Here is a 21,645-nt window from a genome sequence, read left to right on the forward strand (position 1 = left end):
GATATATTAGAATTGGGTAAAGGAAAAATGGAAATCATATTGCAAAGGCCTGTCTAAACAAGTTTTCAAAGGATGCCTGAAGGAAAGGAAGGGTGGTCATTATTATTATTATTATTACTATTATTTTAAAAGTTTGTTTATTATTCATTGGATTTGTATATGGGCTTTCTTCCCAGACAGTTTCAAGTACAAAGACATAATATAACATTCAAAATTGGGGAGACTTCCCTTGCGTGTTGGGTAATTATTATACAAAATCAACTAATGTACTCTTTATATTTCGGATAGGTTTTGCAACAAGTGTGAATCTGGTTTATCCCCGCGGATGTCAGGCACCCAAACCAAACCGCTTCAGTGTCCCCAACCAAGCAAAATACTTTGAATGCCTTAGAGACGCTGGAGCGGGTTCAAATGGGGGAAGATGTGCAGAGGAACGAGCCAAAAGGCAGGGCATCGGGGCTCTCAGAGGGGCTATGCCAGGGAGGCGGGCACCAGCCGCTAGGAAGGAGGAGTTTGCCAGCCGTCAGTCGGCTTTCCTTTGCAAGCAAACACACCATTTATTTTTGTTTGCTTATTTCACAGCGATAGTCACATCTGGAAAGGTGGCGAACAAGTGGGCGAGGAAAGGGAACCGCAGCCTTGGAGGAAGGGCTAGTAGCAGCCATGGGCAGGTGCGCTAAGATGGCAAAAATGCCGATGGAGTGGTTTGTTCAGCGTTGCCAGGCTCTCCTCGCGGCGTCTGGCTCGGCGTTACGCCAGGGATACTTGACTTTGCCGCTGGTAAGTTTGACATCACTACGTTGCAAAGTTGAAGAGCGAAGGGAGAGCCGAAATGGAGCAAAAGCAGGCGAGAGCCACAGGGGAATTCCCACAACATGACGTCGCACCTCTCTTCCCCGGCATTAAAAGACAAACTTTAAACTTGGCGGGGCGAGGGGTGGAGAGAATGTGGCTATCATATGGGTTTAAAACAAACAAAAATATTTCCCTTGAATTTAATGATCGTGGGGTTTTCTCAACTTAAGTTTTACTCAGGAGTAGATCCATTGAACTCAATGGAGCTAGGTTAGTTGCGTCCATTTTCAATGGGTCTACTCTGAGTAGGGCTGCTAACATTGGATGCAGCCTCATGAGCCAATGTCTGAAATAAAAAAATATATGTAGCTTCTCTCTTTGGAAGAATAAAACTATCTCAGTGCTTTTGGCAAGCAACACTGATTCTAACGTCTTGAAAAATTAATGCTGTTTCTTGCAAAGATGATGTTGGCTAAGGACGATACATCTCTGGCAAATTGCCATGATGGACATAGTTTTGTTTTACAGTGCAATTTCTCCTCGGAAATTAGCTGGGTTTTATAGGGTTTGTTCCCTGGGTGTGTTTGGCTTGTGCAAAAGTTCACTGTGAACTGCAACTTTTGTTTGGTGGTGTTGCAAAAGGTAAATAAGCTGCCCTATCAATAATAAACTTGAAAACTATTTTAATGCATCAGAAGAATTCCTGGTTTAATTTTTACCGAGGTTTTAATGATTTAGCAAAACATTAAATTGCAGTTAAATTTTTTTGTGTCTCTTTCTCCCCATTGGGGATTATGCAGTTTATAAATGAGTTTAACGCAGAGGTGACCCACCCCACGGCATCAGGGACAGGACTTTGCAAGCATGCATAAGGGTGGTTATGCTAGATGTATTTAAAAGGTTTCAGTTCTGCCTCCCCATTTCTGTGGTGGAATAAGAAACTCCTGTGTTGCTCTATGGCAGGGATGAGGAACAACAGATATGGTTGCAGGACCATTCTCCTCATTCCTGTCACTGGCCGTGCTGCCTGGAGCTGTTGGGAATTGGAGTCCTAATACATAGGGAGGTTAGAGCTGGAAATGGATTGAAAAAGGACAGCCAAAATGAGGAAGTGGGCAAAGGAAAGGTTTGTTGAGACAAAAGACGAATAAGTAGCAACATGATAGAGGTGTATAGCAAGGAGAAAGTGGACAGAGAATTTTTCTCTCTCACACACACAATACTAGAACTCTGAGACATCCCAGTGAAGCTGAAGGTTGGAAGGTTCAGAACAGACAAAAAAAACAGTACTTCTGCACTCAGTGGCTCCCAAAATTGGGTCTCCAGCTGTTGTTGGACTACAACAGCATCCCTGACCACCGGTCCTTCTAGCTGGAGACCCAAGTTTGAGAAACATTGATTAGAATTTGCTCCCACAAGAGGCAGTGACGGCCACCAACTTGGAAGGCTTCAAAAGAGGAGTAGACAAATTCATGGAGGATCAAGCTATCAATGGCTACTAGCCATACTGGCTATGTGTTGGAGGTAGTATGTCTCTGGACAGCCGTTGCTGGGAATCACAAATGGGGAGAGCATTGTTGTACCTGGGTCCTGCTTGCAGGCTCCCATCAGGCATCTGGGGTTGGTCACTGTGAGAACAGGAGGCTGAAGTAAATAGACCTCTGGTCTCATCAAACAAGGCTCTTCTTATGTTTTTATGTCACAAGTTCTCCACTCCTGTGGTGTTATTAAACAAGCACTGTTTCCCCGTCTCCCAGACACATTTCCTGCTTTTCAGAATACTTCAATGACCTGTATTTACATTGTCTAAGTTTGGAGGCCTATTCAGCTGATGTATGATCTGGTTTCTTCTCCCCACCCCACCCCTCCTCCAGGTTATGAGCTTCTCTTTGCTAATGTATCCAGTGCTGAGAACCCTTGTCCTCCATTTGCACTCTGCTGTTACTGGTAGCTATATTCCTGGATCTCATTCAATTGCACTCGTCAATTGCCCCAACGAACAGACTGCTAGAGACATTGCAAGGTAGGGTGACTTGACACATTCTTGGCCCAAGCGGGTCAATGAATAATTGAAATATACTAGTTTGTTGAAGTATTGAGTGGCTTGTTTGTGCTGTTGTTACATACAGCTGAGAACATTCCACTCTTTATTCAGAGGTTAAGAGATCAAGGTGGGATGGGAATGAACTTCTACAGAGCAGAGTCATATTTCTCTTATACAGAGCTAGACCATTTGTCTATCTAGCTCTCAAGGATCAGAAGTGAGGGGAGTTATAGGCCAAGAATAAAGTCTAGGTCTGTGGAACAATATTCCTGTCAAGACATGACAGGAACCCACTATCTGCACCTTCCAGAAACAATTGAAGATTTTTGTTGTTGTTGTTGTTGCTACAGGATTTCTCAGCAGGATAAATGGGTCTTTACCATGAATGTCCATTTGTTAGTGTTTTATTCTTGTTTTAAATGTATTTGAGTTTTGAGTTTTATATGAATTGCCTTCAGATGGTGGTTTAGAAGGTGATTAATAAATTAGGAGGAAGAAGAGCTGGAGGGTCACAAATTCATAGCCCTGCTCCAAGACTTCACCCTATCAAGCCAATATTCATAAGGACTAGAATCTTACTTCTAAAAACAAATGTGAATTTGGCACTTGTGTGGTATGGTAGCTGAAACTTAAGACACAGATTCAGCAATCAGACCACATAAGCCTTGCCTGTAAGTTCTATAAAGGGGACGTGGCAAGCAGCTTTGAAAAGTCAGAGAGGGGAAATTCCAGATGTCCAAAGTCTAGCATGGTGGGATTACACCCAGCTTCTGTTTCTGACTTTGAATGGTTCTCTGTTTCAAGCACTCTCTGCCACTGAAATGTTTACCAAGCAAAGCAGAGTTCCCTGGAGCACCTCTGTATAAATAGAGAAACTTCTCTCCACCCCACCTCTTGCCCCATAAGCAGAAAGGAAGTACGAACAGCCTGTTTTGCCCAGAAAATACAAACATGTTGTGGCAGCCTCTCCTTTCCAATATGAATATTCATCCCTTTCTGCTACCAGTCATGTCTGCTTGCAGTTAAGAGGCTTGATGTGCAATAGTAGAGCATCGGCTTTGCATGCAGATGGTCCCTGGTTCAATCCCCAGCGCCTCCAGGTGGGGCTGGGAATGACTTCTGCCTGCCTGAAATCCTGGAGAGCTACTGCTAGTCAATGTATATAATAGCGAGCTAGATGAATGCATAGGGATAGGGCCATAGCTCAGAGGCAGGGCATCTAGAAGTCCCAAGTTCAATCTCTCCAAGCAGGGCTGAGAATGATTCTTCTCTGAATCCATGGAGAGCTGCTGCCAGTCACTGTGTAGATGATGCTGGACCGATGTTCCAACTCAGCAGAAAGCAGATTCTTGTGTTCCTGTTCGTGTGTACATGTCATGCACAGTGAGCAACTCCTGAACTCAGATGGTGAGCAATGATAAGTCTGGCTCTCAGAAGGAGCCACTGAGAAAGAGGAGAGAAGAATCAACATGTTTGGAGCAACTCTGAGGTTCACAGGATTACAACAAATCTAAGGTTGTTGTTCCTTTAAGCGATGGGTGGCAAAATCAGTAGCCATGGTATTTGGAGCATCCTGGGACTTTGCCTGAGTAAATCCATCCTCTAGGAAGCTGTCTGAAAGAGAAAATCCACTGGAGGAAAAGAGGTCACAGTACAAACAACAGCTGCCTTTTTATCCTACCCTTGAAAAAGGTCCCACTCTTCACTGCTTCTGTGTATGGGAAAGGAAATAAACTTATTTCCATGCATCCCCCACTGTGGAGGTTTTGACTTACTGGACTTTGCTCTTAAAATGGTGTGCTAAGCGCAGCTCTGATCATGATCCAATATGTGGATTAAACATTGTTCAGTCCTTTTGGGAACAGGGTGTTTTTGCGAAATAACTTTGGTGCATCCGCTGTCTGCTTAAGTAATGGTGTGTCATGACACTCCCCTAAATACACAATCTAAAATTGCATAAGGGGCACACACAGAAAATGTCTGTCAAGTCTGTTGTTTATTATCACTAAGGACAAGTGTTGTTTATTATCATTAAGGATCAGGCAGGACTACTGCAAAACAAAGAACTTTGTTTAAACGAGCTTTCTTTAACTCCTCTCTTTTTCTGACCCTCCTGCTCACTCTGCATACTTTCTTTTTTTTAATTTCTTTTTATTAAGCTGTTTTTTTAAAAAAAGAAAAAGAAAATCAAAACCAAAACCATACCAAGTGAAAGAACAAAGACATAGACTATTAGAGAATGGCAAACTAAGTTATTTGAGTATATAGAACTAGCAAAGATGACACAGAAGATCGGGCATCAAAAAAACGTAAAATTTATTAACGATTGGAACAAATTCATTACGTACATAAAAACAAATTTAGGAAATATTAAAATCACAGTAGGTGTAACATAAAACCTGCAGTGTATAGATAAAGGTTGTAAAAGGATACCGCAGGAAGATACTGTGGGGATAAAGCTCAAAACCGTGATGGGGGGAAGTCAATTAATGTTATGTTATAAATTGATGTTTTTCTTTGTTGTTCGTTTATATGTCTTTGTTCACTCTGCATACTTTCTGAGTTGAATCACTTCCAGGTAGCTTTCTCTTAACCTATGTCTTCCTTTTGTGTCACTAAGTTTCGCATGCTGACCACTGTCCTAGCTCTCTTACTTAGTTCCACATACATTAATGCATATTTCCTTTTATAACTTTAACCAAATAAAATTATTATTACAGTTAACTATATAGTTTTAAAAGTCCATATACCCCCGTGAATATGGACCCTAAATCGGCAACGTACAGAGAGTCGTTAATTGAGACAGAAAACCAGTTAAAATTGAAAGACTTTAATGAAGTTAGAGAGAACGTAACAGATTGGTAACAATATTTTCAGCTAAATGAAATGTTTAAGAATGATAAAAAGATGGGATTTGAGTATGAAATTTCAACTTTTCAGACAGAAATAATAGAAAATGATACAAAATTATTATCTAAAATGTACAATCTGTTGCTGGAATGGGAAACAAAGGATGAAGAGGTCAAATCAGTCATGAAAATGGTATATAGATGGTACTTAACTACAGTTAAATTAGCAAAAATGTATAAAACTAGGGAAAGCAAGTGTTGGAAATGTAAAGCAACAGAAGGGACATTTTTTCATATGTGGTAGGATTGTAAAATTATAAAGAAATATTGGGAAATGATTTATAATGAATTGAAGAAGATGTTTAAAACAACCTTTCTCAAAAAACCAGAAGCTTTCTTACTAGGTATTATAGGAGTGCACCTACCAAAATTACAGAAGAACTTGTTTATGTATGCTACAACAGCTGCACAGACTTTATTAGCACAATGAAGAGTTTGGATTTGATATCCCGCCTTTCACTCCCTTTAAGGAGTCTCAAAGCGGCTAACATTCTCCTTTCCCTTCCTCCCCCACAACAAACACCCTGTGAGGTGAGTGGGGCTGAGAGACTTCAAAGAAGTGTGACTGGCCCAAGGTCACCCAGCAGCTGCATGTGGAGGAGCGGAGACTCGAACCCGGTTCTCCAGATTACGAGACTACCGCTCTTAACCACTACACCACACTGGCTCTCACAATATTGGAAAGACGAAGGTGTCCCATTCAAAGAAGATTGGCAAGTTAAACTAATGCACTATGCTGACATGGCAAAATTGACGATGAAATTAAGAGGAAGAGACAACAATGAATTTAAGGAAGAGTGGAAGATGTTTACTGCATATATACAGAAGCAATGTACACAGGCTAATACATTAGCAGGGTTTTAAGTTTACTTGTAATTTTACAATGAATGGATAATAGGTGATTTAAATATGTTATAAATTTAACAATGGACATGCAGCATGTTGATAAATAATAGAACCAAGGAAGGGATTAGACTGAGGGAAGTCAATCTGGTTTGTTTGGTTTTTGTGTTTTTGTTTTTGTTTGTTTCTTTGGAAAATCAATAAAATATTATTTTATAAAAAGAAGAGCTGCTTCGTTCCATATGCATTGATACAAAGGCAGTGGTGACTGGTGCCCATTGGAACTGATAGGGTGCATAGGAGACAACTATGCATGGGCACCCACAGTAATATAATGGTAGGGGCTGGGCACCCACACAATCAATGAGAAAAGCCAGCAGGCAGCAGCGGTGCTGCCTCTGAAAGAGAAGCAGTTCAGCTCCGCCTTCTGCAGTCAGCGAGATGCACAGTGCCATGCCCTAAGTTGGTTGTAAGTATGAAAGCAATTGCAGGCAGATGGAGTCTGTCTGAGAGCGGCTTTGGGGATTGTGCCCCATTTGCCCTAAGGGACTAGCCTCTCAGTAAGGTCCCACCCACCTGTCTGACATGCTGGTTGTTCAGATGCGAGTAGCATGCGTTTTATTTTATTATCAGGGAGCAACTTTGGAAGGGCCTTAACACTTAACTTTGCAGAGTGGGCAGCTTTGTGTTTCAGAGGCGGGCAGCAGTTTCCTATAGAAGGTGTTTCTCCCTAACATTGAAATCTGATGCCTACCTCCCTTCAGTGGGGAGTAAGCCCCACTGAACACAGCAAGAATTACACCTGAGTGAGTTACAAATAGACTTAGGATACACAGTGAATGGCATATCCTTCCCAGTCTCCTGAGGTGGGCCGAACGGCATGAAGCTGTTGTCTGTCACCATTCTGGGTCCTTGGGTCCTGGAGCTGTAGCCTGGATGCTCGGTGCGATGCTGTGGTGGCTGTGTGCAGTGCGCGGTGTACAGCTCAGCAGGATCCCATCCTCGTCGCCAGTGAAATATACTCGGAGTCCTGTAGTGATTTCATGCTCTTTATTGCAGCTTGTAATACAGTGGTTGAATTGCCCCCCCCCCCAAAAAAAACCTCAGGCTTTTATATACAGTCGTACCCCGGGTTGAATATGCTTCATGTTGAGCGTGTTCGAGTTGCGCTCCGCGGCAACCCGGAAGTAACGGAGCGCGTTACTTCCGGGTTTCGCCGCTCATGCATGCACAGACGCTCAAAATGACATCACGCGCATGACATCATCCGCTCCAGAATGGATCCTGTTCACATCCCAAGGTACCACTGTACATTATTTACGCAATGAGACCCGTCTGATTGGCTGATTCTGCTTCCCTCTTGGAGCCTGATTGGTCTTCTGCAAACCAATCAGCTGCTGCATTCTAGGATCCTACTTGCCTATTGTTCTAGGATCCAAGCTTAGTACATAACACCCAGGGTTTAACGTCTTGCTTACACCTTGGATATTTTGAATCTAACTTTTTCCTCCTGAGATTTGTGGCAGAGGAGACTGTACCATAGTGTAGGCTGGACTATTAAGATACTGCCCTGTCAATTCCAGTCTTTCCTCACCTGCCTGCTTTCTTACATCCAGCCCCGGGGGTGATACTAATCATCAGCTTCCTCCTCCTTAGTCCCTTTGCAGAACTCAACATGAAGGAAGATGAGGGCAAAACTAGAATTATTTGGTTATGACCACTCCCTGCTTTCTGCCCCACCGGTGTCCTGATCACCACTCCTCAGGAGGAGCTCAACAGCCTGACTATGTTTTAAGCCATTTGCCATGCAGCACAAAGTGTGCCTATTTATATTCCCCAGGCATTCCAAGACGCAGCATTGCAGTGGGAGTATTAGAAGCCAGTACTTTCTTGATCATCTGACTGTAAATGATGGAATATAAAATGCCCTGAGAACTATAAATAGAATACAGAAAGCAAGCTTATTCAACTCTGGGTGAATTTGAGAGAGAAAAGTGGGAGAAAGCAAATTCCAGACTAGAGATTATTTGGGAAGGGATTGCAAATAATTCCAGGCTGCATAATAGCATTATATAAATGAATGCTGAGGCTGCCTTTGAAACACTGTGCCCAGTTTTGGTTGCCCAGTCTGAAAAAGGATATCACAGAGCTGGAAAAGGTACAAATAACAGCAACCCAAGTGATCAAGGGGTCAAAGCAACGCCCCTAAGAAAAAAGGCTACATCAATATTTTTTCCTTAGTTTATTTAAAGTAACATGAGGATCGTGATATAAAACAAATGTGGGGGAACTTTTTCAAGCTGAGGGCCACATTCCCTTCTAAGCAATCTTTCGGAGGCCACATACCAGTGGAGGGAAGGGCCAGAGGCAAAAGTAGGCAGAGAAATAAATGCAATTTTTACTATTGTACAGTCAACTGCTTTCTGCTATACATTCTCACACACCTCTGTATCCTCCCATCCAATAAATCAAGAGGCGTGTTCAGAGTTCGAGGACACATTCCAGCCAGGCAAAAACACTCAAGGACATTGAGGGCAGGGCCCGTGAGGGATGTGGCTGGGGAAAGAGAAGGTGACTAGGGAACCTGGAGAATGTCCTAAGGGCCAGATAGAGAGACCTCAAGGGCCACATTTACCCCTGGCCAGGCCTGAGGGTCACCACCTCTGTCATATCACAAAATTGATGACACTGGGAAGCCAGTTGCAAGGATACTTACCTGCCGATTAACCTCTTCTGTTTCTCCTAGGGCAATTATGGAGAGAAAATTGGCTGCTTGCGTGAATATCCTCCCCAAGGCCTCATCCATGTGAGTCAAGAACCAAACCCATTTAACCACTCTGGAAGAATCGTGTGTGATTGTACGTCTCTGAGGATACTCTGCATGTTTTGTTTGGTTGTCTGTAATTTTTAAGCATACTTTCTTCTTGGCTTTTTGTATAGGTATATTTGGAATGGAGAGATAGAGGAAACTACAGAGATACTTCTGGTAAGTGCAGTAGTGGCTGGTCCATTAGAGTGAATGAGGCACTGCACCACCACCCTCATCCTGCCCTCAGCCAGCCCCCACCTGCCTGCCTCCTTCCTTACAATTAGTCCAGTCTCCTCCCTTTCCCCTTTAATCTCACTGTTGCCCCTTGTAGAACTCAGCAGAAAGGGTGGGGGACAAAACTAGATGGAAACAAATTATTTTCAATCCCAGTATCAAATTTTACCATCATTCATTATTTCATTTCAGCTTTGTCCATCTACAAAGTGGTCTGCTTGGCTACAGCTTCACAAATAGACCTTATCATTAATGCATTGTGGTGATGCCTAATCCAAATATTTTCTCTTTCTGTTACAGCTGATGAAAACAAGGACCTCCAAAATCAATGAGTTGTCAGAATATGTCAGGTAAGGTTTCTTATGTGGCTGTTTTTGTTTGTTGGTTTGTTTTGTTTTTGCAGAGGGGCAGGGACATGACACAGCTTAAATCTGTCCCAAAGAGGTGCTTGCAGCTAGTGATGGCTGGCTCCTATTAGGACTGGTAGGACAGAAGGCAGGGAGTTCAGCAGCAGGTGGCGCCAGAGCAGCAGAGCCAACTGCCATCCTCCTCCCTGCTGAACTCTACAAGGGCAACACTGAGACTAAGGAGGCAGAAGCTGTAAGCCAAGGCCACCCCCTAGACTGGTTGCAGGTAAGAAGGCAGGGCTGGCTGAGAGCAGGCTGAGGGTGATGGTGCCGTGCCCCATTCACTCTAGTAGACCAGCCTCCACTGCACTTATCAAAAGTATCTCTGTAGCTTCCTTTTTATCTCCATTCCAAATACAGTGGTACCTCGGGTTAAGAACTTAATTCGTTCCAGAGGTCCGTTCTTAACCTGAAACTTTTCTTAACCCGAGACACCACTTTAGCTAATGGGGCCTCCCTCCTGCTGTCGCGCTTCCACCGCGCAATTTCTGTTCTCATCCTGAGGTAAAGTTCTTAACCCGAGGTACTATTTCTGGGTTAGCAGAGTCTATAACCTGAAGCGTCTGTAACCTGAAGTCTCTGTAACCCGAGCTACCACTGTATACCTATACAAAAAGCCATGATGAAAGTCTCAGCTTGGTGAAGCCGTGCTCTGTAAATAGAAGCTGCTGTGTGACAAGTTTAAAAGTCACGCACACAAAGTTATCAGATGGACAAGCCAGTCCTCAAAGTAAGGTGGCCCACCCACTGGGTGCACTCTGGTTGTGGCCCTCTATGCTGAATACCAAATCTGCAGCTGGTTGCAGGTTTGAGAGGGCTTCCTCAAGTTTTTTAGGAAGTGACAACAGCCTGAAAGCACTCCCAAGCAGCTACTGACTGCTATTGTGATTTCCCACAATGCAGTGTTACTCCAGGGCATTGTGGGAAATGAAAGTGGCTGTTTGTTGTAGACCCACCTGGGGAGGTGGGTGGGGCCCACATTGACACAAGTGGGCACTGCCATGATGTTGGGGCCTTGTCAGCTGCCCTAGGATACCAGGAGCCTACACCAGGCCTGACCAGATCCCACACATTCATGGTACCGTTGAGTGAAAAACACAAACACGGTTTTGTCACCCTGCAACCTTCTAATACAACAGTGGGAAGCCCACCAGCTGTGGGCCAGATTTGGCCCACCAGTCCTCCCAATTTGGCGCATTAATCAGTTTTGCCCAAGTCACACCCATCAGCCTCATATCTGAGGTCATATGGGTGAGGTAGAGTTGCAGGGAGTTCAATCCTGCTTAGTTACTGTCTTCCCACTCCTGTTGGCCAACCGTCCATCACCTGACATGATTGACAAGTGCGTGGGCCTGCTGGCTGGACCTTTATCTTCCCCTGCTATCCCAAAATGCTCCTGCACACCTGTTCTGATATGTGGCTCGTATACCCCTTTTACCTGTAAGAATTCTATTCTTGCTTCATAGTAAGATGCAGATAATCTGTGCATTTCTTCCCTCAGCTCCTTGCATCCATTTGCAATTCCTGAATTTATCAGCCTGCTCATTGACCAGGGAAACCCGGCCTATTTAAAATGGATGGAGGAGAGTATCCCATATGATTAGCCATCGTCATCCAGAAGATGCTTCTGGACAGACTTTCCCAAAGGACTTGTGGATATTGCCAGCTACCATAGCATGACAGTCCTCTCTTTTCGCAGACATGGTCAAGGTGGAAAAGCAACTGAGAATGTTCCGTTAGTGGTTCTGAGTTGCATGAGAGTGGGATCCTCTCTGGAAGAAACAGGATCTTTGTGTTGCAACTTGCTCAGTCTTGCAGTTTTTGGTTTAACATTTTGTGGCTATAATTCTCCAAAGAAAGTAGCTGTACAAGAAGCAAAGTCTGAAACGTCTCCTAACATCCAGACAGGCTTGCACAGTTGCCTCTGTCACATTTTCGCTGGTATCTCAGAAACCAAGTAAATGGAGTTTTAAGGAATTCAGAGAACAAGAAGTAGCAGTGTGAGCCAACCCTAAGATTTGGTTTGGACCTGATTGGGTGCTTCGGAAAACAGCTCAGTCTGAGACACTTCATGAGTGGCCCAATTTGGCTTGGGAGGTACGCAAGTCTCCTTCATTTCCACCCACTCCATTCACTATTTTGGGGTGACAGGGTAGGGGAGGCTATAACTTTGTTCGCTTTTTTGCAAAAGTGGGTGAAATTTACAGGCATTGCAATGGATAATTTACAAGCATTGCAATACCAAATTACAAGTAAAGAGGTCAAAGGGCTTTCGTACTAGACACTGTTAGAGACTGACTTTTAAAAACAAACAGAAACACCTATAATTTCTTATTTTGGGGAGAACTGAGTGAAATTTGCAGCCATGATAATCCCTTATGAGTGCATGACACTTGCTCAGAAGTGGTTTTCCTGCAAGGACAGCTGCCACAGGTTGGGGGTGTGTAAAAAAGGAATCAAGACCCTGATGTTGGGAAAGATGGAGGGCACAAGGAGAAGGGGACGACAGAGGACAAGATGGTTGGGCAGTGTTCTCGAAGCTACAGACATGAGTTTGACCAAACCGCGGGAGGCAGTGGAAGACAGGAGTGCCTGGCGTGCTCTGGTCCATGGGGTCACGAAGAGTTGGACATGTCTAAACGACAACAACAAAAAGGAATCAACCTTCTTTGGTGTTTTGTCAGCAATTGGGTCTGAAAATTGCAGCCAGGAGATAGGTGACTCTGAATCAGAGATCTGCCAAAGTGCAGACAAATAGGTTCAGGGGTTTGGTGGTTTGATTTTGGGGTGGGAAGAATGAAAAAGGATTATCTTTCTAGTGGGCTTCAGGAGTTCCCACTTCAGCTCACGCCCACCTCTCTGGAAAATATTAATCACCTCCAAAAAAGCTAAAAACCTCCTCATTCTTTAAATTCCCTATTCTGGCTTCTCCCTAAAAATAAAAATATATAAGCACCTCTCTCTCTCTTTCTCTTTCTCTCTCCTCTGAAAAACACTACTCACTTCCAATTCCATTTGCCTAGACATAAATGGATTTTGTCTGTGCTCCTTGCACACAGACTAATCTCATCAAATTCAATGGGTGGCTGCAAATAGCTTCCATCTCATTCCAAAATGGCAGCCTTTCCTGGCCTGGTGTCCTCCAACATGCTGTCCTTCTTCATGCTGGCCGAGGCTGGGAGTTGTAGTCCAAAGGATACTGGAGGACACCAGGCTGAGGAAGGCTGGCACAAAGGCTAGCACGATCATTTTAAGTGCATGGGAAATTCCTCTTTAATCTGCTGTCAGTCCATTATGTGATAAAGCTCCTACAACATCTGGAAATGGATTCTGCTCTCTTCCCCTCCTCAAAGTTATTAGAGCTATAGTAGCTAAAGAAAATGTGTGTGTGTGAAACTAATCTGTTTATTCCTCCACCCCTTAAAATGCAGTTGTCATTCTCTACTCAAAACTGAGAATTGAGGGGCAGAGGATTTTTTTTTTCTGGTTCTGCTACCAGGAACAAGCCCAGTTGATTTTTTCAACTGGGAAGGGGTGGGTGGGTTCAGTGCTGTGGAAAACTGGCAGATGTGCAAAGGATTGATCTATGACTGCCCTATAACCCACCTTATGCCCTGTCACAAATGTGTTGGTTTAAGAACATTTCTATCCCACCTTTTTTGTTTAGGAAGCAAACACTTCAGACCACTTATGGCACCTGAAAATTTAAATACTGTAGCCAACGAACAATCTCCCTGCCTGCCAGTGTTGGGCAAGAAACACATATATCCAACTAACGTCTGAATAATGCTTTCTGAAGCACGAGGGTAGAGATCTTGAAACCTTTCAGATATTGCCATGCTAAAGCTCCCGTCGTCACTGGAAGCAGAGTCAAATCAACATGCAGGGGAACATTTTCTCTGCCCTTTGTCTACCACAGCTCAGGAGCTACATGCCCTTGTGGGCAACCTCATGAGGGCCATATGCCACTGGTGGACAGGGCCAGATGCAAAAATGGATGGAACAATGTCATCTTTGTGCAGTCGGCTAATTTCTAAGTGCACTCACAGATATCCTCCTGTGTCCTCCCCATTCAGGCAAGCAATATGCATTATCAGAGCTCCAGGACGCACTGTGCCCAGGCAAAAACACTCATGTTATGAAACGAGGGTGTGGTCTGAGCATAGCTGTCAACTTTTCCCTTTTCTTGCGAGGAATCCTATTCGGAATAATGGTATTTCCCTTTTAAAAAGGGGAAAGTTGACAGCTATGGGTCTGAGAAGAATCCCAAGGGTCAGAGAGAGAGGCGTGGAAAGCCACATTTGCCACTTCCCCCACCCCACCCTGGCCTACATTTTCCCTTTGTTTATGCCTTTGCCTTGTTCCTTCCTCCCCACTCAACCCAGGATCTCCCCCCTCCCTTCTGGTCTTCCCCCCTGTGAATATCCCCACCCCCAAATCCATCACCTCTGCCAAACATCTCACTTTGCTTTGTGCAGCAGAACCGTCTCCATCCCAAGAAACACGAATGCCATGATGAAGTTGAAAAAAAACAAACCACTTTATTTTTAATAATAATCGCACATCTGTCATATTAATTACAACTTGAATACAACAAAACAAAAGGTCAGTCATTAAAGAGCAGCAAGTTGAAAGACTGAATCTTTTCTCTCTCTGGTTTTAATAAGAAGGTGCACAGAAGCATTAAGAACATCAATCCAAGCTAATGTAAAAAGAGAGAGAAAATCCCTCGGGAGGGGGGAATGATATTTTTAGAGCCCCGCCTTCCCCCCCTCCTCTCACTATGGCAGATTAGTCTGCTCTGTTGTGGGGCCTAGATTTAAATCGTGCAATGAGAAACGTGCAAATGCAACCACATTCAGATCTCTCTGCAAATTACTGGTAATGATAACAGATTCTTAACTTCAAAACAAAACAAAAAAACAAAACAAAACAAAAAGTCAGTGCTTGGTCATTTCAATGTGTCATCCACAATGCTGTGCCCAGTACTTTTTTCAGGTAGAACTTGCCAAAACTCAGTTTTGGCACCTCTCAGGTGGGTGCCATTGCCATTCTAAGAGAATGAAGGTGCTGTTCATGGTGAATTCCAGCACCTCTTTTTCTACAAAAATAGCACTGGCTGTGCCTTTCATTGTCAAGGAGAATGTTAGGAGACAGAAGCAAGTCTCTCTTTTTTGGTCTCCCTCATTTTGAGGAAATGTCCCCTTTTCAAATCTTCCCCGTAGTCAAGAGTATATTGGATGGTGTGCATACTAAACCTCAGGTGTCAGTGGCAATTCCCCTCCCCCTCCCAGAGCTACAATTCCCAGAGTTCCCTGTGTAGAGGGGTTAATTGTTGAACACTCTGAGAACTGTGGCTCTGGGAAAGGAATAGGTGTCTCCTAATCGCTCTAAGCCCCCTTAACAAACCACAGCTCCTAGAAATCTTTGGGGAAAGTCATGGCCATTTAAAGTGGTATCAGCATGAATATGGCCTGTATTTGAATTTAGAGGTGTTCTCCCGAGAGAGCCTTGTGGGATGGAGAACTCTTGTTGGAAACTGAAGGGAGTTCAGCTAACTCCAAAATGGTGGTGCTTCTCCCCTGCTTTGTTTTAAAATCCCTGACAGAGATCATTCTGTCACACCTGCACTTGAATTATTAAACCCACAGACATTGGTGCAAAAGCCAGACGTGTGTTTAGACGCACAAACTGGCCGGCCATCAGTGATTTGGCTCCATAACAACATTAGCACCGCCTAGTGGTTCACAGTTAATAGCACAATGAGATCCACTGTGGGCAGTGGACGCCAGACAACACTGAAAATAAAATATGTAAATATCAAGGCTGTCGTTCTAAACATGCTTCCTTTGGAGGAAGCTCCAAAAGTAAGTTTTCCTCGGAGTAAAACTACTGAAGTTAATGGTCCTAGTTTAGGGCAGAACCCTAACCCGAGATCCATCAGACTACAATGTGGCTGATCTCTGGCTCGGCTGGGCTATGCTGGGATAAGCCCCCAGCCCCAGCTCAGCCAGAGATACACCAGTTTTATAAGTCCCTCACCCCAGCTGAAATGCACACGGTGGATCTTAAGCCAGCATGAGACCTGAAAAGGGGTCATTCTGCGAGGGGGGGCAGTGCCAGCAGGGAGGATTTGAGAGCTTGGTCACACAACCTGGCAAACTGTCGTAAGGTAAGCTGGCAAAACTCAAACTCTGTTTTAAAGCCTCCTATCCCCTGTGCCTTGGCTTAGACTGGCTCAAATAGTGGTAGCCTCGCTCCCAAACAGAGTTTGGATCTGGCTTACTTTACACCACCTTCCCAGACACACGATTGCTCCCTTAGTCATGCTCATTAATTTCAATGGGTTTACTCCGAATCAAACTTAGTTGACTACCTCCCAGTGGGTCTTACCACCATGTAGACTTGCATAGGACTGCATTGCTCTCATGTGGTTTTAGATGCTGTCGCTCACCCAAATCTCATTTGGTTACATGGTGTCTTCATGAAGCTGACTCAGATCAAATGAAGGAAACTTTGCCTACACTCAGATTTGGCTTCAGACACCATTGCTCAGCCAAACCTCACTAGCTTATGTGCTGTCATCATGAGGCCAAATTGCTTTATTTCTGACCCCTTTTCATATGAGAGAAAGTGTGGACATGCTTTTAGTGTACTATTTGATTAAAACTGGATAGAACTGCCAAGGAGCAGATAAAAATTGCTTCAGGGACCAGATCCAACCCACAGGCTGGCAGTTGATAATACTAATAATAATTTTTTTATTTATACCCCGCCCTTCCCAGTTCAGAAAACTGGGCTCAGGACGGCTAACAACAAATTTAAAACACTCAATTGATGCAACAATAAACAGCATAAAATACAGTATACTATGTGAATAACAATAAATTCAGGATTCAAAAATCAATTTAGGGGGGAAATCCATCCAATAAACATTAGATGATCACCAGGGCTAGCTGGCTAAATTAGTCCTATTTGGGCCAGCGAGGAGACCGGGGAGAATTAGCTGTGGGATCCCAGAGCAGGTAATCTTCATAAAAAGGGGAAGGGGAGGGAAGGAAGGGGAATAAAAGATCAGGCTAGGTTCAAATTGAAAGCCAGGTGGAATAGCTCTGTCTTACAGACCCTGCGGAACGAAGTTAAATCCTGCAGACCATCCCGCCTGCAGAGCAAGCAAATAGTAAAGTAATAAATTTGATCCTTCCTGCCTCATTGGGATTTGGCTCCATAATAACCCCATGCAAGCTAATGAGGTTTGGCTGAATTATGACACCTGAAGCCAAATCAGAGCAAAGGCAGCAATGCCCCCTGCCATCACTCTGATTTGACTTCATCACAACACCATGTAAAGCAATGAGATTTGGTTGAAAAATGACATCTGAAGCCAAATCAGGCTTCCTCTTCCCAGACTCAGGAACTGCTGGTTTGAAAAATAGCTCCTTGCGGCAACAAGGAACACAGTTGCCTGGCAAACTTTACGGTCCCCACCACAAAAATCAGAAAAGAGTCCCAACTTTTCAGCCTACAGACAAGGTGTCAGATTTGAGATGGGGGGGGGCACTTTTGGCTCAGCCCTAGCTAATACTGCTTTACCTTCACGGATGACCATATAAGCAAATACCATCAACTTTCACACATATAGCTTCAGACATACAAGAGAGGTTGGGTTGCGCCACATTCACCCCCAATTCTCCTCCTGCTTCCACCTGAATCTTTGTAGGATGCTTGGAATGGAACGTTCCCCCCCCCCCAGTTGATTCTACCTGTCTATTATTATTGCCTCTTCCTCCCTGCCTCCTCTTTCCCTGGCCACCCAGCTCCTCCTCAAAGAATTGTCATATTGCACATACATATCAGAGCTATAATCTCGGGCCTTGCTTGCACACACACAATAGAATCAGAGTGGTCCAGCTGCAAGGCAGAAGAATTAACTGGACCACTGCAGGCATAGAGTGAATTCCATAAAAAATAATCCCATATGTTCTATATCTATATTTCCCTCAATATATCTCCCCATAAGTAGAAAACTAGCTGGCTAAGACTCCCTGATATTCTAACTTTCTGCTTGGATGGAATTGTTCCATATGAAGAAGCATTCAAACATGTGTCTTGCAGTCTGTATTGGTACAGCCACATGACCTGAAAAGCTGTCTGTGGACAAACACTGGCTCCCTCGGCCTGAAAACGAGATGAGCACTGCACCCCATAGTCATCTTTGACAGGACTTAACTGTCCAGGGGTCCTTTACCTTTTTTTATCTTACAGTCCATCCTACCACATTAAAGTTCTACCACCTCATTCTCCTGGACATGCAGACCAGGCTTCATTTGTGACATTTTCTCACAGAACACGTGGAACCTGGTCTTCCAAAAAATTCAGGGTCAGCCAGTTATATTCACAGCAACCAAGCACATTCACAACCAGTGCCGGATTTACTATAAGCTATAGCTTAGGGCCCCACTCTCTTGGGGCCACCCAAAAAAAAAATCAAAGGGAAAAAAACTGGATGTACATTTCCAAAAAATAAAATAAAATAAAATAAAACTTACATACAGCAACAGTGGCAAATGGCTTTAGATACCTATTAGGTCCATAAATTACAATATAGCATATATTCCACACACAAAACAGTGACAATTGGTTGTTGACAAAGGACAGCTCGACATATAAAGGGCCCCATTACCTTCAGTAGCTTAGGGCCTCAGATCCAGCCCTGTTCACAACACAACAGCCCTCACAAGCTGAGATTCCTGCATTGGAATAGATGGCCAGCTCTGTGATTCTCTGTCATCACTGACCAACTATACCCTGTTCTCCCATATATCCCAGTTAGTCCCCTCAGCACAGCCAAGGGGTTAGATAAGCTTTAAGCGAATCTTTTATTGAATGTCTCCTCAACTCTACAAGTTTAAACCAATTTAACTCTCCACTAAGGAACAGAAGTCCTGCATTGGACTATGAACCTTCAACAAAGATTCCCTCACTGCCTCTCAGAACTACCACCCGCAAAGTTGGGCAGAGGAGAGTTATGGCTGTCAAAACTGGTTTTGAACCAGTTTCAAATGCATAGCATAGGCAAGTGGGTTCAAGGGGCACTGGAGCCTAAAAGCAGCTTTGGCTGGCGCCCAGCTAACCTGAACCGACATCAAATGCAGGGCAGTTAAAAGCATGGCTGGGCTAAAAGCTTTTTTTGCAGGCACCACCAATCAGCTGTATTTACAATGCACTGTGCTCTGTGGGCACTGATGCTAATTGGCCAGGGCTTGCAAAGTATCACCCAGAGTTATGCAATTCCCCAACAATCAGCTGATCATTGCATTGGCAAGAAACAGGTCACCAGTGGGAGAGACTGCCCACTTATCAAACTTGGCTTCTGTGGGTGGATCTTTCCCCCACCCCCATTCTTACATCTTTCTGTCACTTCATCTTCCCTGCCAAGAACAAGGACCCACCCCTGCTTGGTTAAGCAACCTGGACAGTTTCGTCCCATCCCAAAATGACAGCATCAGTTTCCCTCTGGAAGAGGCCTTCTGGAAATGGCAGGTATTGTCCTTCTTTCGACAAATAAAATACATTGTTTGTACCCATTCACTCCTTCTCTCACCCTTTTAGAGAAGCAGTGTTACAAAGCAACATGATTCCATTTGATCTGTAGCTTACAAAAATCGTTCTTTCAACGAAGCCTACTTGAAGGCACCTCATCGAAGTATTACCCAAACCCCACCCCAGAGTGCCCAAAATAAGCATAACGTAGCTTACATCTGATCGCATGACTCCTCTGAGTTTATTTCCCCCAAACTTTTTCTTTTCTCAAGGGCAAACCACCCCGGACACTCAGTAGGGGGTAGTGCCCTCCCATTCTATCAGGTACTCAACTTTGCCATTTAGGTTCACCCTACGGGCTAACACTTTGTACTTTTCCCCACACACCATCCTGCCAGCAGCGCCAAAATAGTTGTTGATTGATGATCTGAGGTAGGACGGTGAGTTGCCTTCATTCAGGCTCCCGAAAGCATGACCCTGGGTGGGGTTCTCTGGGCGATCTGGGCCCCCGGCTGCCTCACTTTCTTCTGAGGAGCAGCCAGGTGTGACCTTCTGGGGGCCCTCCACACATCTCTGCTTCGTCTCAATAGGTGTGTAGCTTCTGCATGTCATCTTACGCTTCCGGCTGCCCAGGGTCCTTCTAGGTAATATGTAATAATATTATTAGAATAATAATAGTAATTTTTTATTTATACCCCGCCCTTCCCGGTTCAGAAAACCAGGCTCAGGGCGTCTAACAACAAATTTAAAACACTTAATTGATGCAACAAAAAAAACAGCATAAAATACAGTATAAAACGTGAATAACAATAAATTTAGAAGTCAAAAATCAATTTAGAGGGGAAATCCATCCAATAAACATTAGATGATCACCAGGGCTAGCTGGCTAAATTAGTCCTATTTGGTCCAGCGAGGAGACCAGGGGAGAATTAGCTGTGGGATCCCAGAGCAGGTAATCTTCATAAAAAGGGGAGGGGGAAGGGAGGAAGGGGAATAAATATTAGAATAATATTGCTAAGTTACGGCTGTGGTTGTTTAGCTGACAGATGGTTTGGAACAGAGATGGGGACTCTGTGGGCTGCCAGATGGACTACAGCTCCCATCACCCCCTCCAAATTTAGAGCACATCTTTCCATAATAGTTAGCTGATCCCCCATTTAAAAATTGTTATATGGCTTTTGTTGCATGGTTTTATGTGTGACTGTTGTTAACTGCTCTGATATGTTTTCAAGAATAGCTGTCTAGAAATACTTCTACAAATAAATACATATAAGTATCTGGAGGGCCACAGGGTCACATTAAATGAATCAATTAAAAACCATTCCAAATTACGAGTCCCACTTAAGTAAGTGCGTAACTCTTAAGTAAGTACATATACATGTTGCATTTTGATGGGCAGATAGACGTGCTTATAAAAACAGCAGGTGTCAAGCGCCATCTTTAAAGTAAATAGAAGACAGCCCACACTGAACCCAAAAACGAAAACAGAAGATAGCCCCTGGCCTCCCACCTTGTTTCATAGGACACGCTGGTTGCGGCTGAACCTGAAGTACTGGCGGCATCCGTCGCCGTATCAACGTCAGAAAAGAAATTCTGGCTCGAGCTTCCGCTGGGGAAAAAGCATAAAAACATGAGCAGGGAAACAGTCAAACTGCACTGAGCAACAGCTTAAGCAGAGGCTCTGTCACACAGCGTATGTCATCATCATATAAAAGAGTGCTTCTGAGCAAGTGTCTGCAAACCTTGCTTTGCCAAGTTTTCACCTGGGAATGGAGCTCTCTCTCTCTCCCCCAACCCCCATTTGTGGAAAGCCTTCCTGCAAGATATGCCCCTGTTTCCATCATTATCAACTTCCAGGAGGAATTTGAAAACATTCATGCTTATCTAGGCATTTGGTGGCATACACAGGCATCAATCATACTCTTCTTGGGTACCCAGGAACAACGTTTTTAATCATAAATGCTTCTGGGGTATTTTAAACTGCAATTGTTTTATGCACGTTTTAACTTTTTTGGGGGGTGGGAATTGCTTTTAAATTGTGGGTCTATTTTCTGCCCTAGG

The 21,645-nt window shown here is 44.0% G+C and overlaps 2 protein-coding genes across 4 annotated transcripts in view; one reads left to right on the plus strand and one right to left on the minus strand.

Moving 5' to 3' along the window:
• The first annotated feature begins 294 nt into the window (after window positions 1-294).
• On the plus strand, window positions 295-11,845 carry LOC309361532 (protein CutA homolog). 2 transcript variants are annotated; one of them, XM_081896649.1, is made up of 6 exons: window positions 326-780; window positions 2,670-2,818; window positions 9,338-9,397; window positions 9,532-9,577; window positions 9,935-9,984; window positions 11,543-11,845. In XM_081896649.1, the coding sequence occupies exons 1-6, from the start codon at window positions 664-666 to the stop codon at window positions 11,643-11,645; spliced, it is 525 nt and encodes a 174-aa protein (XP_081752775.1). In that variant the 5' UTR covers window positions 326-663; the 3' UTR covers window positions 11,646-11,845. The 2 variants fall into 2 exon arrangements, with proteins under 2 accessions (XP_081752776.1, XP_081752775.1); XM_081896650.1 differs by lacking the exons at window positions 9,532-9,577; window positions 9,935-9,984 and having other exon boundaries at window positions 295-780.
• A 7,721-nt stretch (window positions 11,846-19,566) lies between these two features.
• PHF19 (PHD finger protein 19) overlaps window positions 19,567-21,645 on the minus strand; it is a 30,553-nt gene continuing 28,474 nt past the window's right edge. For both annotated transcript variants that reach the window (XM_081896460.1, XM_081896461.1), the window contains 2 exons: window positions 21,095-21,193; window positions 19,567-20,224 (listed from right to left, as the gene is read on the minus strand). In XM_081896460.1, coding sequence (XP_081752586.1) covers window positions 19,876-20,224; window positions 21,095-21,193 — 448 coding nt within the window. In that variant the 3' untranslated portion in view covers window positions 19,567-19,875. The remainder of the gene's footprint in view (window positions 20,225-21,094; window positions 21,194-21,645) is intronic.

This window comes from Podarcis melisellensis (assembly GCF_964234715.1).
Source record: "Podarcis melisellensis genome assembly, chromosome: Z".
NCBI lineage: Eukaryota > Metazoa > Chordata > Lepidosauria > Squamata > Lacertidae > Podarcis > Podarcis melisellensis.